At 44.4% G+C, this 15,204-nt stretch overlaps 1 protein-coding gene across 4 annotated transcripts in view; it reads left to right on the forward strand.

Annotated features, from left to right (window-relative positions):
• AFF1 (AF4/FMR2 family member 1) overlaps positions 1 to 15,204 on the forward strand; it is a 168,133-nt gene that overhangs the window by 128,303 nt on the left and 24,626 nt on the right. For all 4 annotated transcript variants that reach the window (XM_045018571.1, XM_045018572.1, XM_045018573.1 and 1 more), the window contains 4 exons: positions 5,241 to 5,295; positions 5,414 to 5,451; positions 8,151 to 8,307; positions 10,977 to 11,894. In XM_045018571.1, coding sequence (XP_044874506.1) covers positions 5,241 to 5,295; positions 5,414 to 5,451; positions 8,151 to 8,307; positions 10,977 to 11,894 — 1,168 coding nt within the window. The remainder of the gene's footprint in view (positions 1 to 5,240; positions 5,296 to 5,413; positions 5,452 to 8,150; positions 8,308 to 10,976; positions 11,895 to 15,204) is intronic.

Consider the following 15,204-nt stretch of genomic DNA (forward strand, 5'->3'; position numbering starts at 1 on the left):
AACACTGGAATAAATTGCCTAGGGAGGTTGTGGAATCTCCATCTCTGGAGATATTTAAGAGTAGGTTAGATAAATGTCTATCAGGGATGATCTAGACAGTATTTGGTCCTGCCATGAGGGCAGGGGACCGGACTCGATGACCTCTTGAGGTCCCTTCCAGTCCTAGAGTCTATGAATCTATGAATATGTAGGTTGATGGGAAAAGACAGTTCAGATACTTGAATAGCTTAGTCTTTCTCTGAAAAACAGACTTCTTGTAGCTTTGTTTAGGGGTTGATCATGCAAACCCTTACTCATGCAAGTTAGCTGCAACGGGACTGTTTGCCTGAGTAAGGATTACTCAGTGAGTAAAGTTAGTAGGTTCAGAACCTTGGTTTGGAGCACAAGTTTTGCAGGGAGGATGGATGAATTTGTGAGAAGAGGGAAAAAAATATTTGTTAGTTTACTGCATATGCAAAAAGCAATGGACCAAAGTAGTTTAACTTCCAGTAAGCTCTGACTCATGTGAGAATCCCACGGGAACACATGCATTTTAAAGCAGATTTTTTTTCTTTTAACTCTGCTTTAACAGCTGCAAGAACATGTTCAAACAAAAGATTTCATCATTAAAAATGAGATTAGTAAAGATTTATTACACTTCACCACCAACTGCATACGGGGTACTTACCCAATCCAGAGATACAAAGAACCTCTGTTCGGCTCACTGTCATTCAAACATTGCAGCAGTATGGTTAAGGCTGGCATGGCCAGTCCTTTGTTTCACTTTGTTTTCAGGAGTTTAGAACTTTCCAGAGGGGGGGAAAAAGCAATGGAAACATTTCACTGTGATGTTTATAACCCAACACTTGAGAATCTTAATGTAAATCTGAATGTATATAAAAGTGAAACTGTCCAAACTCCGTAAAATGCAAGAAGTAAACAAACAACATAAATAGTAACAAGTTGGCTCTTTAAAATACTTTTAATAATGAAAGATGGTAGCAATAATTTAGGATAAGAAAATTTTGACTTGCAATATATAATTCAATTGGTTTCCTCCATTTAGGAGTTTAACAGGATTTTTCGAAAGAGGCTAGTAATTTGGGGTCTCTTAGTATGAGAGTCCAACTTGAGGCATCTTAAAGGGACTGGATTTTTCAGAGCGTGGGTGCTCAGGACTTTCTGAAAATAAAATTTCTAAGGTGCTACAGGTTGGGCATCTGACATTACTATTCAGTTTAAAAAATGTTAGCGTTTAGTTGGAGATGTCTGAAGTTGTCCTTTTCTAGAGTTATGGAATAGACTTTGCCTATTCTTTCTTCTTTGGAGCGTTCTTCATATATATATAATTTATGGAATCAGGAAATAAAATAAAGAATTCAGAGAACCCTGTTATTAACTCCCTGTATGTATCAAAAGGATACCCTCTGGGGTTGCAGCTATACTGACATCCCTTGACAGATCTTCTCCTTTACAGAGTAGTTTTTGTTGTACAACTTAGATGCTGAAGAACCAAATTTCATTAGGATTTATTTTCATTAGCAAAGACTTAAAAAGTGGCTGATTTCAATGACAACAGCTATGCTCCAGTACACAAGAACTCCCGTTTAATTGTATGTCTTGTATTTTTTGTGGGGATTGCAGGAAGTTCAATCTTTAATACAATGGCTTTACAGGTACTCAGATAGCTTGCTTGACTTGGGTGGGAGGTGTCCTAGAAAGGTGGCTTCCAAAAGTGCAAAAATGCCTTTTTTTTTTGAGGGGGGGGGTGTCTCTAACCCTATTTCCTGACTCCTGAAAACTAACTGTACTTTCCAATGGTGTAACTGAAGGTGCTTGTGTTCTATGCTGAAAGAATGGAGAAGGGTGATTTGTTAACACTCTTTTTAAAGGAAACTGTAAAAGCAGAACAAGCAACACAAATAAACAAAACCCTCAAAACTATCACTTGAGTCTATTCCCTGTTCATTCCCTACGCATAATTCGCCATTGCTGTTAATGGCAGCAACATGCTCATACATTTAAGGGAAAGGCGTAGCTTTTCTCATTACCTTTAGAATTATGGTCATTTAATTTGGTGCTTGAAAAACCTCATGTGCTCTGAGAGGAATCATGGTTTACTGTTCTACCATGACTGCCAACTGCTGCTTCACTGTTAAAATAGATCTTATCTGACTGACCAGGCAATTTCTCCTGCAGTTTAATTTGGATTTGGGATTCACCGCTTCCTGTCCTAAACTGCTGTGCAGTGTGCGTTTGTTGTTAAACAGCTGCCAAGTTCCACAGCCCAGTTGGTCATATTTTAGTGGTTTAGAAATGATTTGTGAAAGTGTATTTGTATCCGTGCTTGCCGAGGGCTTTGGTATAAAGGGCACTTTGTAAATGTGAGATTACTTCTTGCTTATTTGTCTAACTAGGGGGATGGTATCTGAAAGAAGAAATTGCTCAGTTTATTTAAGCTTTTACTGTAGTGTATTCACAGCATCTTAATATCAAACTGCTTTAAGTCTTTAAAGGTGACCTACAAAGAATTTTTTAAAAGTTGACTTCTTTGCTCCCTTTTATTATAATTATTTGTAATTTGTATTAATGTAGCACCTAGGAGAGACATTGTCATGGACCAGGATCGCATTGTGCTAGCTCTGTACAAACTAAAATGAATGCCTGAGAGGATTTTTCAAAACTTTATTGAGAAATATCAGGAATGTCCAGTTTATATTTCCCGGGTTCTGCTGGAGGACTTCCTGGGGGTCCCAGAGAAATTTTACCCTGAGTTCTCACAACTTAAAAAGCTAGGGGTGTTGGTGCATTAGCAGAATAATCATTTCTCCCAAATGATTGTTCAGCATTAGTTTGAACAGGTATTTAAAACAAAGGATGCTTTTTAAACTGGCTGAATAAAAATTCCTTTCCCTCTCATCTTTTGAAATATCATTTCACTAGTTCTCTGGTTGCTGTACTTCATCTCAGGGTAGCTAAGACTTGAATTTGTAGTCTTTTGAGTTAGGAGGATTTTTTTGGTCTATAGACTTTCAGGCTGCCTTCATACATCAGAAAGAAGAAAAAAACGCAGTGGGACTCAAGCTATTTTTTGTCCTTTTCAAGGCACTGTTTTCTTCTTAATGCTCTGAGACAACTGGAAGAGTCATGCTCTGAGATAGTCATCTACGTATTTGTGACTAAGTTATGACCAAATTCTGTTCTTGGATGCATGCACTTTCTCTGCTCCCAGTGACATCAGAGCAGAATTTGTCTATTAGCATTTCTCTTTATTGCACTAAATGTTACATTTCCTAGTGCGATGTGCAGGAGCATGACATCCTGTTATGTAGAGGAGGAAGAAGATTGCGGGGCAGAAGGGGGTTTCAGCTTGTACTTGGCAGTGGTTTAGGCATTCTTGATTTGAAGACTTCAGCTGCAAAAAGAAAACCTATGTGATAATGGAAGTAATCACAATCCAAGAAAAGCAATGTGAATGCCCATACATTGCTTCTAGTGCCTGCAAAACACTTCACTATTCTATCAGGAGGCATCATGGCCTAGTGGATAGAGCACTTGACTGGAACTTAGGAAATCTGCGTTCTGTGCTGCCACGGAGTGTGGGGGAGTCAGGGCCCTGCACATCCCACTTCCTGCGATTCACCGTGACTCAGCCAGCCAGCCGTAAAACAGAAGATTTATTAGATGACAGGAACACAGTCCAGAACAGGGTTTGTAGGTACAGACAACAGGACGCCCTCAGTCATGTCCATCTTGGGGGCAGGGAGCTTAGACCCCATCTGGACCTCCCTCCCCAGCCAGCTCCAAACTGAAACCCCCCTCCAGCAGTCTCATCCAGCCTCCCGCCGGCCAGGGGCGGCTCTAGGAATTGCGCTGCCGCAAGCAGGGCAGCACGCTGCGGGGGGTGCTCTGGCGGTCGCTGGTCCCGCGGCTCCGGTGGATCTCCCGCAGGCATGCTCCACCGAAGCCGCAGGACCAGCGGACCCTCCGCAGGGATGCCTGCGGGAGGTCCACTGGAGCCGCCTGCCGCCCTCCAGCGGCACGCCGCCCCAAGCGCGCGCTTGGCACGCTGGGGTCTGGAGCCGGCCCTGCCCCCGGCTCCTCCTCCAGCCTTTGTCTAGTTTCCCAGGCAAAGGTGTCGTCTGGTCTCAACCCCCCTCCTGGGCTCAGGCTACATGTTCGGGGATAGTCCCTCAAGTGAAGTCACACTCTGATGTCCCCATCACCAATGCAGGGCCGCCCAGAGGGGGGGGCAAAGGGGGCAATTTGCCCCGGGCTCCGCAGGGGCCCCCAAGAGAAGAGCGGAGGCTCCCGCCTCCGCCCCTCTCTTGGAGCCTCAGCGCATCAAGCGCCGAGTCTCCGGCCGAGCCCCTGAGCCCCGCCCCGATCCGAGCCGCGTGGGGAGGGGGCGGGGCAGCTCCCTCCGCTCGGCGTGGAGCTCCCAGCCCTGCCCCCTCCCCACGCGGCTCTGAGCGGGACAGAGCTCAGGCCCTGCCGGAGACACGCTCGGGTAAGGGGCCGGGGCCGGGGCCGGGGGGGGGGAAGCGGGACCCGCCGCCGAAGCACAGCCCGGTCTTCGGCGGCGGGGGGCCCCTTCTGTTCCCGGACCCGACGCCGAAGTGCCCTGAAGGCCCGCGGCGGGGACACCCCCCCCGCCACCGAATTACCGCCGAAGACCGGGCTGCGCTTCGGCGGCGGGTCCCCCTTCGGTGGTAATTCGGCGGCGGGGGGCTCCCACCGCGGGTCTTCGGGGCACTTCGGCGGCGGGTCCCGGAACGGAAGTGCCCCCCGCCGCCGAAGACCCCGGGCCCCCGGAATCCTCTGGGCGGCCCTGCACCAATGCAGACAGTCCCAGTAAAACTCCCACTCAACATTCCCAGGTCAATCCACCCCACTCCCTACTCCGTCACATATGCCTAGCTCTGCCAATAGCTTGCTGGGTGACCTTGGACAAGTCACTTCTCCCCTGTGCCTCAGTTTCCTCATCTGTGATATGGGTACAATGCTACTGACCTCCTTTGTAAATACTTTGAGATGTGTAAGATGTAAGAGCTAAGTAATATACTATTATATTCTGCTCAGGTGATAATGGCATTTAATACTAGAATGATTTAAATTTTGGAACAAAATCCCAATGGTTTTTTGAAGTATGGTATCAGAACTAGAAATGCAACTTTGGAAGGATCAAGCTTTGTAATTAGAGTCTGCCTTTTTAAAGCATGTCCATCTATATGTCTCTCCTGTTTTTTTTTGTCTTTCAGAATGCTACAAGATGACCTCCAGCTCAGCGATAGTGAAGACAGTGATGATGATCGGGTCAGTTTTGGACATTTCATATTATACTACACACAGAAATCCCTTTAAATCAATGTGATCTGTTGTTTTAAGCTCTTTAACCTAACCCCTCCCCCTTTTTTTTTATTTAAACTCTTAGGTCTCTGAAAAGCCACCTCCCTCATCTGCTCCTCCAAGGTACCGTTTGTTCCAAAACTGCTAACTAGAGCAACAGGAAGGAAAATGAACCTGATATTTTGTATTCAGCAGTGAATGGGGGAGGATGGAGGTTATTTCTATTTTTGTAGATCCTCAGTTGGTATGAATTGAAGTAGCTTCATGGAATTAAAACAAGCAGCTTTGCCGATATGCCCCAGCTGAGGACCTGGCCCATAGTACTTTGTACAGTTGAATGAGTGAGCGAATTAGATGGCAAAGGGAAAAGTATTGACTGACTGACTTGCATATTCTGGAAGTTTAATTCATTGGTTGCAGTGCTTAGCCAGGATTAGCTGATGTTTTGAGGTTCATTTCTGGTTGCTCACACTCTTGTTACAGCTTTCACTGAAGTCAAGAAATATTTGAAACCTTTGAATAAATATAAATTAATCTGGTTGCTATTTTTGTTCTAGTGTGGTGTAAAAGTCATTGGTCAAAAGGCAACTAATTAAAGTGATCATGCAAGTCAGAGGAGAAACTCATCTGATACGGAAAGTTATGAGAATGTATTGTCCTCATGTGCTCTTTGAGATAGATGTATGTATGTATGTATATGCATGTATGCAATGTACAATACAAGTGAATCAAGCTCAAGCTATGGAAAGAGTTTTTCATTGTGGCGGCTGCTACTCTGAAACCAGTCATTGTGGTCAGTGGACCAAAGCTATAAAGTTGTTAGGGCCAAATGCTACCCTCAGTCCCCAATGGATCTCCTGTGGATAATAATAGGAGGTTTGTACTGAGGTCAAGAGTAGAAATATGGTCCTTATGAAACAACAGACCTTTCAGTTATTAGAGTTTTTACTGCTTTCAGTGGGAGCAAAGACGGCATTTTCAGGACCTCTACTATTTCTGTCATTTGGCTTACTTTGCCACTTGCGTGTGCATTTTGCTCAATTTGTGTGCATAGTTGCAGTAACTGCATATGATAAATACACATACATTAATGCATCTATATTACTTGAGGTGTTTCAGGGGGATTTCCAAAAGCACAAATGAGTCATCTGCCTAACTCTCATTGATTTTTTGTTTAACCATTTGTGCTTTTGAAACTCAACAATCATGATTAAGAGCTTCAGAATTAACATTCAGCTGGGATGAATAGAGATATTTCTAAGCTTTTCTCAAGCTGCTGTTTTAGGCTGACACAGTGCGGGGGGGGGAGGGGGAATGGGGGTAGGGGGTGAGGAGGGTATGCCTGTAAGGTCATCTTTGCAACTATAAGGATTGAGAACTTGGCCAGAGTGCCTAATGTTAAAGCACCAATTAATTGATTTGATTTTTTTTTTTCAAAAGTGTGCACCTGCAGCTGTCATAGACTCAGTGAGAAATGAGGGTGCCCAGCACCACTGAAAATCAGTCTGCGTCTTTAGATGCCTAAATTTGGACTTGGGTGTCTAACATTGATACAGGTCTGAAAATTGGCCTTAAATTTTTTTTTTAAGTGAAAGCAACATTTCCTTTTGTCTTGGGCTGGATAAATAGATCAAGGGTTTACACCTCTAACTCTCCCCGCCCCTATGGACCAATGTGTGTTTAGTTTCCTCCTTGAGCTGCTATTATGTGCAATACCACATTGGCAAGTAATGTGTACGTCTGATTTTAAGTCACTAAGAAGCCAGAAACAGTTGCATATGAGAAGTACAGCAAAGGGATAAACTAGACCTCAAGTTCCTTCAGCTCCTCCTGATATGACAGCTGAGCATTGCTGATACAATCTGTTAAGCAGCTAGTCAGCAGCAGTGTTCAAGGTGGAATGCATGGGCATATGATTTAAAAAAAAACAAACTCAGAACCCTTCCAAATGGAGACAGCTTAAAATATAGACCACATTTTTGGCCTGTTAACTATATTCTTCAAGCAAAGAATAATGGTCTACAAAGTCAGACTTAGACAAGGGCATGACAATTTTTGGCAGTGATAATCAATTTGCTTCTGGGAGAGCACTTAAAATGTAGCTTTCTGTCAGTATGAGTCTGGATCACCAAGAAAACTGACTGCAACTCATGCAAACGTATCAGTGTTGACGTGGGAGTTTTCTTAAGTTAACACCATGATTTTGATTTTAAACCCCTTTCCAAAACATGCATTGTGCTTGTAAGTCCCAACTCCCACTGAACTTAGTATATTTCTGTTTGCAGCAGACTTCAGAAGTGAGCTCTGAGGGGATGGGTGTTCTGGGGGTAATATGCCACTTTAGCACGGCAGTTCAACTAGGTAATGCTTCTGATGAAATGGAAACCGAAGGAGGCAAATACAGTGAAGAGAGAGGGGTGTGTGTGTGTGTGTGTGTGTGTGTAAAACCTTTTCAGGAAAACTAATTTTCTCTTGTACTTTTTTAGCTATTTAACTGGCATCTGTCATTCCCATTGAGTATTGGTCTTTCAGAAAACTAGACTTGAAAAATCTCCAGTGACAGTTTTTACTTTTGCCATATAAATAGAGCTTCCCAACCTGTTATGGTACCTGGTGAAACTTTGCTCACAAGTTCATCTGGCTCAGGGGAGGGTTTATTTTGAACCATTACCTTTCTTTTGTGGTATGGTAATGAATTCTCTTTGCCTTCTCACCAATGCCAAAATGTAAGTTGTTTTAATTCCGAATGTTGTCATGTCAATGAAAAATATAAAACCTTCACCCATGCTGCTTTCTAATTTTATCTCCTGATGGCCTTGCAGTGCCTCCCAATCGCAGCCTGAGAGTGTGGCATCAGCACATTCTAGCAGTGCAGAGTCAGGGAGCACCAGTGACTCAGACAGCTCTTCAGATTCGGAGAGTGAGAGCAGTTCGAGTGACAGCGAAGCAAACGAGCCACCGAGAACTTCTACATCTGAGGTACTGTGTGGTGAATGTATAGGAGGTGGCGAGGCTTAACGAAGCCTACTGCCTCTGACTCCTCGCTGACCGAATACCAAAATAGTTACAGGGAAGCAGCCTTGGGATAAAATGTCATCCTCCTCTATGTGCGGGTTCTTATAAACCCCACGCTACTTCCATGAACTTTCTCACTTGCTGTTTAACAAGCTCTGAAAGTCAAATAGTCCTTGGTAACAGGATAATTGGGCTTCGGAAAGAAAGTTTCAAAATGCTTGCACGATTGGTGCTCTCTTTTCCCCATTTCAAGTATGGTCTTCAGTGTTCCCCCTAGAAATGGGCCAGGACCAAACCCCCAGCATCCAAACTTTCCGGCAGTTTGGGTCAGTGTTTGACTTCAATGTATCAGGCTCATCTTTGTGTATGTAATTATTATGGATCTTTTATTTGAGAGCTGTTTTATGGTGAAGCCTGGTTTTTTTTGCTATTTAAAGCAAGGTGGTTCTGTCTTAGAATAGTGCATTTCTTTCTGAAATCGAATGGCAGCTGTGTTTGATGAGGTGAAACCTCTCTCTTAGATTTCGTCTGAAATGATCAGATCTGTAGGACGTCTCCATTGGAATGTGCCTGGGCTCACTGCTGTTGAGTTTGGCTTGCTTTTCTGCCCTACTGGTGCTTTGGAGGCCTTATTGACCTCGTTGGGAAAGCAAGTTAACAAAACTCAAGATAACGCTTCATAGTTTCATAATCAAGACCAGATGCATTTTTCAAATTGTTTCTGAAACGAAAATATATTTTCCAAGTCCCTGTTAAGTGTTAGGCGCAGTGCTGTGCTCTGTGCAACGTGTCATTGGAGCACTTTCTTTCTCCATCAGTGGTGTGGTGGGGGAAAGGGAACCTACAAAATGTTTCCAAATTAGCAGAATGGTGTAAAATGGTATCCGTGGGCTACATTTCTGGTCATACATGCAGATTCAGCAGCACTTGATGCATCAGTCAGGGTATAGCAATTTAAATTTTCTTCTGTTCTCCCCAACCCTCTTCCATCCTGTAATCAAAATTTTCTCCTATACACAAGTGTAGGAGCACATGTATAGGAAGATTATTTGGACACAGGCAAAACTGAGGTTTACTGGCACAAAAAGCTTGGGAATCTTGAAAAACAAATACTTCTCCACCCCATTCCCAACATACACCTCCATTCCCATTTCTCAGACCAGTTTGTGTGATTGCAGATTTCATTTGAGTAAAGTTCAGATAAAATTCAAATGTGGTGTGAAGGAAATAAATGTTATGCTTTTGTTCCTATATATAAACCTAGCTGTCTTGTCTTGAGATTAATAGGTGATGGGAAAGAGAACTACCTAGCTAATTTCCATTGAATGTTATGTCCTTTTCTTGCTACATTTCATCCTTTCAGCAGCTCCTAAAGTAAACTTGAGAGCAAGGTTCTTAGTACATTTTACTTACTGTATACATACAGAAAATTTCATCACAGACAAAAGTGATTGATTCAAACTTGTTGGCACTGGTTGCTTTTTATTTTATGGTCTCTTACAACCTTTAGTAAGGTGGTGTTTGGCAAGGAAAATATGTAGGAAAGCGCGAACCACAAATAACAGCTGGCAGTAGCAGGGATGCATAAAAAGCATCAAAGAGAACCCAGCAATCTGGGGACACTCTTACGCTTATGGGTCCAATTCTCAGGTGAAGTCTTCACTGATTTTTTTTTTTAATTCTTTACTCAAGCTATTATGTTAATGAAGATAAGGCAGTTGAGTCAAAGACTATGGCAGAGCCTGAGGGTTAATACTGCCTACTAACTCATAATAAATCTGCAAGTTAGCTAATCTGAGCTGAAAACACACCTTTTTGTGTGTGTTTGCAGTGAAGGTGTGTTCTCCAGTACAAATCAGACTTAAACCCAGCAAATCTGGCTAGTGAGGATCGCCTAGTCTAGGGGAATCCTCCAGGACTGCTATTCTCTGGCGTAAGGACATGGCTGGAAAAAAAAGGAACATGGCTGGGGCCAGCTCTGTGGATTCCCAGCTGCTGGAATACACCTGAAGGTCATTTGGCAGCAGAAGAGTTTAGAGTGGGCCTGTGGCGATAATGCCCTTAATTTGCCCTTAATCTGACACATGTTCCCATGCCAAAGTCCTTCCCCCCCTTCCCCCCCTCCCCTCCCCCCCGTCTTTCATTCTAACCTCAATTCCAGTCCATAGATACAAAATAGCTCTCGGTGCCCTAATAGAGGTGGGAAGTAACTTTCACTGTCGCTGAAGAGTGCTTTAACGACACAAGCAAGTTACATTTCACAGTCACTATCCTAACTCACATTGGGTCAGCAGCCCTGGGTAATCGGCCAAGAATGTCTGCTTCTGGCACAGGGCAACCCAGGGCCAAACTTCCATGCAGAATGAAAGGTCTCTTACTGATACAAAGGTGAGGCTTGTCTGAGACCAGGAGTCTGATATCAATAGTCAGATTAGCCCTGTGCAAAAGAGAGGACTTTTTGTTTTGATGTTGTTCAAAAGCTTCTCACTGTGACCTCTCTCTTAAGTTCTTATACTTCCTATGCCTTTAATAGTAGGGGTAAAATTTCATGGGGTTTGATAGCATCTAATATGTCAGGCTGCAGAATAATCCATAGAGATAACTCCCATAAAACTTTTTTTTTTTCTTTACAGCCTGACCCACCAACATCAAATAAATGGCAGCTGGACAACTGGCTAACCAAGGTGAACCAACCGGCAGCACCCAATGAGAATCTCAGTGAGGTTGTCCATAGACATGGTCATCAGGAGAGCAAGGGGCAAGGGAAAAGCAGCAGCAGCAGCTCTCATGAACGTTCTGAATCAAACGAGTTGCACTCCAAAAACTCAAGCAAAATAACCAGGGCTCCCCAGGCGGTACATCTTCCCAGCAAACGGACCTGCCAGAAGTCTCCCACGCGCACTGAGGAGCCCTCTCGGAGGCCCACAGTTGGTACCAAGAAGCCCAGCAAGGTCCCACTGCAAGAGGCTCACAGGGGAACCCTGAAAGTGGAAAGTGAGCCTGGTCCCTATGGGGTTAAAGACCAGTCTTCCAGAGACAAGCCAAAAGTAAAAACGAAAGGGAGGCCAAAATCCAGAGATAAAAAAGAATTGAAACCAACGGTGCAAGAGCCCTTGGAAAGGAAAAAGCACAAGAGCTCACACCAAGCCATTGCTAAAGCATTTTTGGACCCTAAGCCTTTGAAAGACATTGTGGCTGGTGGTGCCCCAGAACATTTCCCCCTCAGCCCTGTAGCTCAAAGCCAGAAGCCCGCCACCCCCACCAGGACTAGTGGCAAAAAGCCTGCCATTGTGGTCAGAGAGGACTTCCATAGAGACAAACTTCTCTTGCCTATCAGGGATAAGACGTTGTTATCGCCCCTGAGGGATTTCCCAGTCCCTCATGCTCTTGTGGTTAAAATTGAGCTGTGTCTCCTTTCAAGAATTCCACAGCCACCTGGGAAAGGGAGTCGCCAGAAGAAACTTGAGGGTAAAGAGCTCCCGAGTGCGAGGAAGCAGGATTTGGAAAAGAAAAGCACAGAAACTCCTAACAAGTCTCTCAAAAAGAGAAAGGTGAGAGGGAATGGCGCGTTCCTACAATTGGAGCAGTGTTGTTCAATGGGCAGGGAATGTGGAGGTGGGGGAGAAATTTTAATAACGTTTCAACATTGTTTCCGTTTCACAGGGTTCAGAATGAACCCATTTTTCATCCCCTCCCTCAAATAATCAAATTTAATATAAAATGTGATTATCAGAACTGTTATTAAATATTTTTATTTATCTAAAACCAGTTGTTCAGCAAATTAATAATGTCAATAACTGTTCAGGAATGTTCTTGTTTTTTTAAAAAGTCACAAAAATATTCAGAAAGCTTTTAACAAAATTTTGTGTTGTCAAAAAGGCCATTTTTTTCAGGAAAAAAAATGTTTCTAGTTTAAAAAAAAAAAAATTCAACCAGCTCTAGGAATATGTAATCTCTGGTTTTGCTAATGTTTCTCTGGATTGCTCTTTCTTTCAATTAATTGAATTTAGCCAAAGGAACACTTGCAAGTAGAGGAGGCTACGGTGCCTTTTTTGCTACAAGTAGCATGGTATTTGAAATGCTTACCTTGCCATGCATTCATCTGTATAACCCATCAATATCAGTTGCAGGAGAGCACCACCTTCTCCTGTTGTAGGGATGCCCTCAGTGAGAACTGTTCCAGTTCAGCAGAGACGGGTGTCTTAGGCCTGGTCTGCACCCAAAAGTTGTAAAAGCAGTACAGTAGAACCTCAGAGTTACAAACACTTCGGGAATGGAGGTTGTTCGTAACTCTGAAATGTTCATAATGCTGAACAAAACGCTATGGTTGTTCTTTTAAAAGTCTACAACTGAACATTGACTTAATACAGCTTTGAAATTCTAGTATGCAGAAGAAAAATGCTGCTTTAAGCCATCTTAATTTAAATGAAACTAGCACAGAGAGTTTCCTTACCTTGTCAAATCTTTTTTTCAAACCTTTCCCTTTATTTTTTTAGTTGTTTCCATTTAACACAGTACTGTACTGTACTTGCTTTTTGGGGGGTCTCCTGCTGCCTGATTGCGTGCTTCTGGTTCCAAATGAGGTTGATTGGTCAGTTTGTAACTCTGAGGTTCTACTCTACAATACCCTCCCCCTGGCAAAACCCCACCTCAGGGATGCAGTTATACTGGTATAAAGATGCTAATGCCGCTGTGGCTATTTCTGTATAGGAAGGGGAATAGCTATGCCCATACCGAACCTTTATACTGGTATAACTGCATCCACATTAGGATTTGTAGTTATATAATTATGTGGGGGAAAGAAATCATACCTCTAACTGAAATGATTATACCAGTACAAAATCTGTGTGTAGACCCAGCCTTGAGACCAGCTTCTTCTAGGCTGGTCTGTTCAAAAGGGGACCTATTTTCTTTGTTAAATGAATTGAAGTGTTCTCTGACAACCACACTAGCAGCTGTAGGGGCCTAAAAAGCACAGAGAAAGTTAACCCTCAGTACTGTACTTCTGCTCCATAACCTGCTCTGAAATACAAACAATTGATAATATAAAATACACAGTTAATCTGCAGAGAGCTGGGACTGAAAACCTGGTCCTTTCGTACAAAAGGAAATGCTTCCGTCACTTGAGCTCAAGGATGGTTCCTTCAGCTGAAGTAGTGGGTCCTTTAACTTCTCTGAGTGCCTGCTCCTAGAGGATAACGTTACGCACTGGCTCATATCTACACAGTCAGTACATTACAATACGCACAATGAGTTCACATGGTGAGTATACTCATCATGGTTACATCAGGGCCTATTCCCAGCTCTTCCTAACTCTTCAGGAAACACCAGATAGTTTTCTGTCAACTGGTGGGAGAATAGCAGTATTTTTATGTTGTTGGGCAGAGAATTAGCTACTCTTTTTTTGAGAGGAAGGGGCCATCGAACACAGGGCACTTTCCCCTATTTTGCTAAGGAATGGTGGAGAAACTTGAGAACCAAGAAGTCTGTACTGTGGGGAAGTGAGAGAGAACTCCAGTTTTGAAAGGTAAGTCTGTCTCATCCTCTCTGTCACCAGGAGAGCAGAGAGATGAGTGACCTGACTCTCGAGAACACCTTCAGGGAGAGGAGTCTGTAACTTATTTGAAGGGGGAAAAAATGGCCTTTTGTAACTTTTTACTGAATTTATTGGGGCCGGGTTGAAAAATTAACTGTCACTGGGGAAATTGCACAAGCCTCTACAGCAGGGGTGGGCAAACTACGGCCTGGGGGCCACATCCGGCTCTTCAGACATTTTAATCCAGCCCTCGAGCTCCTGCTGGGGAGTGGGATCCAGGGCTTGCCCCACTCCGGCACTCCAGACGGGGGCTTGCCCCGCTCCACGCGGCTCCTAGAAGCAGCGGCATGTCCCCCCTCTGGCTCCTATGCATAGGTTCAGCCAAGGGGCTCCGCAGCTCCCATTGGCCGGGAACCATGACCAATGGGAGCTGCAGGGATGGCACCTTCCGACAGGGCAGTGTGCAGAGCTGCCTGGCTGCGCCTGCACATAGGACCTGGAGTGGGGACATGCCGCTGCTTCCAGGAGTTGCTTGAGGTAAGCACTGCCTGGAGCCTGCACCCGTGATCCCCTCCCGCAGGCCAACCCCCTGGCCCAGCCCTGATCCCCCCTCCTGCCCTCCAGACCCCTTCGTCCCACTCCAGAGCACTCTCCTGCACCCCCAACCACTCACCCCCAGCCCCACCCTAGAGCCTGTACCCCCAACCGGAACACTCCCCCGCCCTCTCCCCCACCCCAACCCCTGACCCATGCTGGGACCCCCTCCTGCACCCAGAATTCCTCATTTCTGGCCCCACCCCAGAGCCTACATCCCCAGCCGGAGCCCTCCCCCCCTCCTGCATCCCAACCCCCAATTTCATGAGCATTCATGGCCCGCCATACAATTTCCATACCCAGATATGGCCCTCGGGCCAAAAAGTTTGCCCACCCCTGCTCTACGATATGAAAGTCTGCAGGCTTCAAACTGAATCCAATTTTAATATTGTTTTGGAGACACACACTTCTCCAGTGGGAATAGTGGAGGGGAAAACAACCCAGTTACTTTCAAGATGGAGCTTGATAAATTCATGAATGGGATTATATGATGGTGTGGGACTTTCTAGTCCCATGTCTTTTGTTCCTTTGCCTATATACCAATTCAATGGAGTGGATTTGTTTTTTCCCGTTCAGGAAAAAAAATCCTCTGGTTTCTCAGTTAAGGAGTTTGACAGACTGGATGCTAGGTGATCTGAAGACACTTTCTTTAAAGCTCTTGTAAGGCCGCCAGCTCTTATGAAGTGTCCAGTCCTGTGAGGTACTGCACATCTTTTGAAGTCAATGAGAGT

This window comes from Mauremys mutica, chromosome 5 (assembly GCF_020497125.1).
Source record: "Mauremys mutica isolate MM-2020 ecotype Southern chromosome 5, ASM2049712v1, whole genome shotgun sequence".
In the NCBI taxonomy this organism is placed as follows: Eukaryota; Metazoa; Chordata; order Testudines; family Geoemydidae; genus Mauremys; species Mauremys mutica.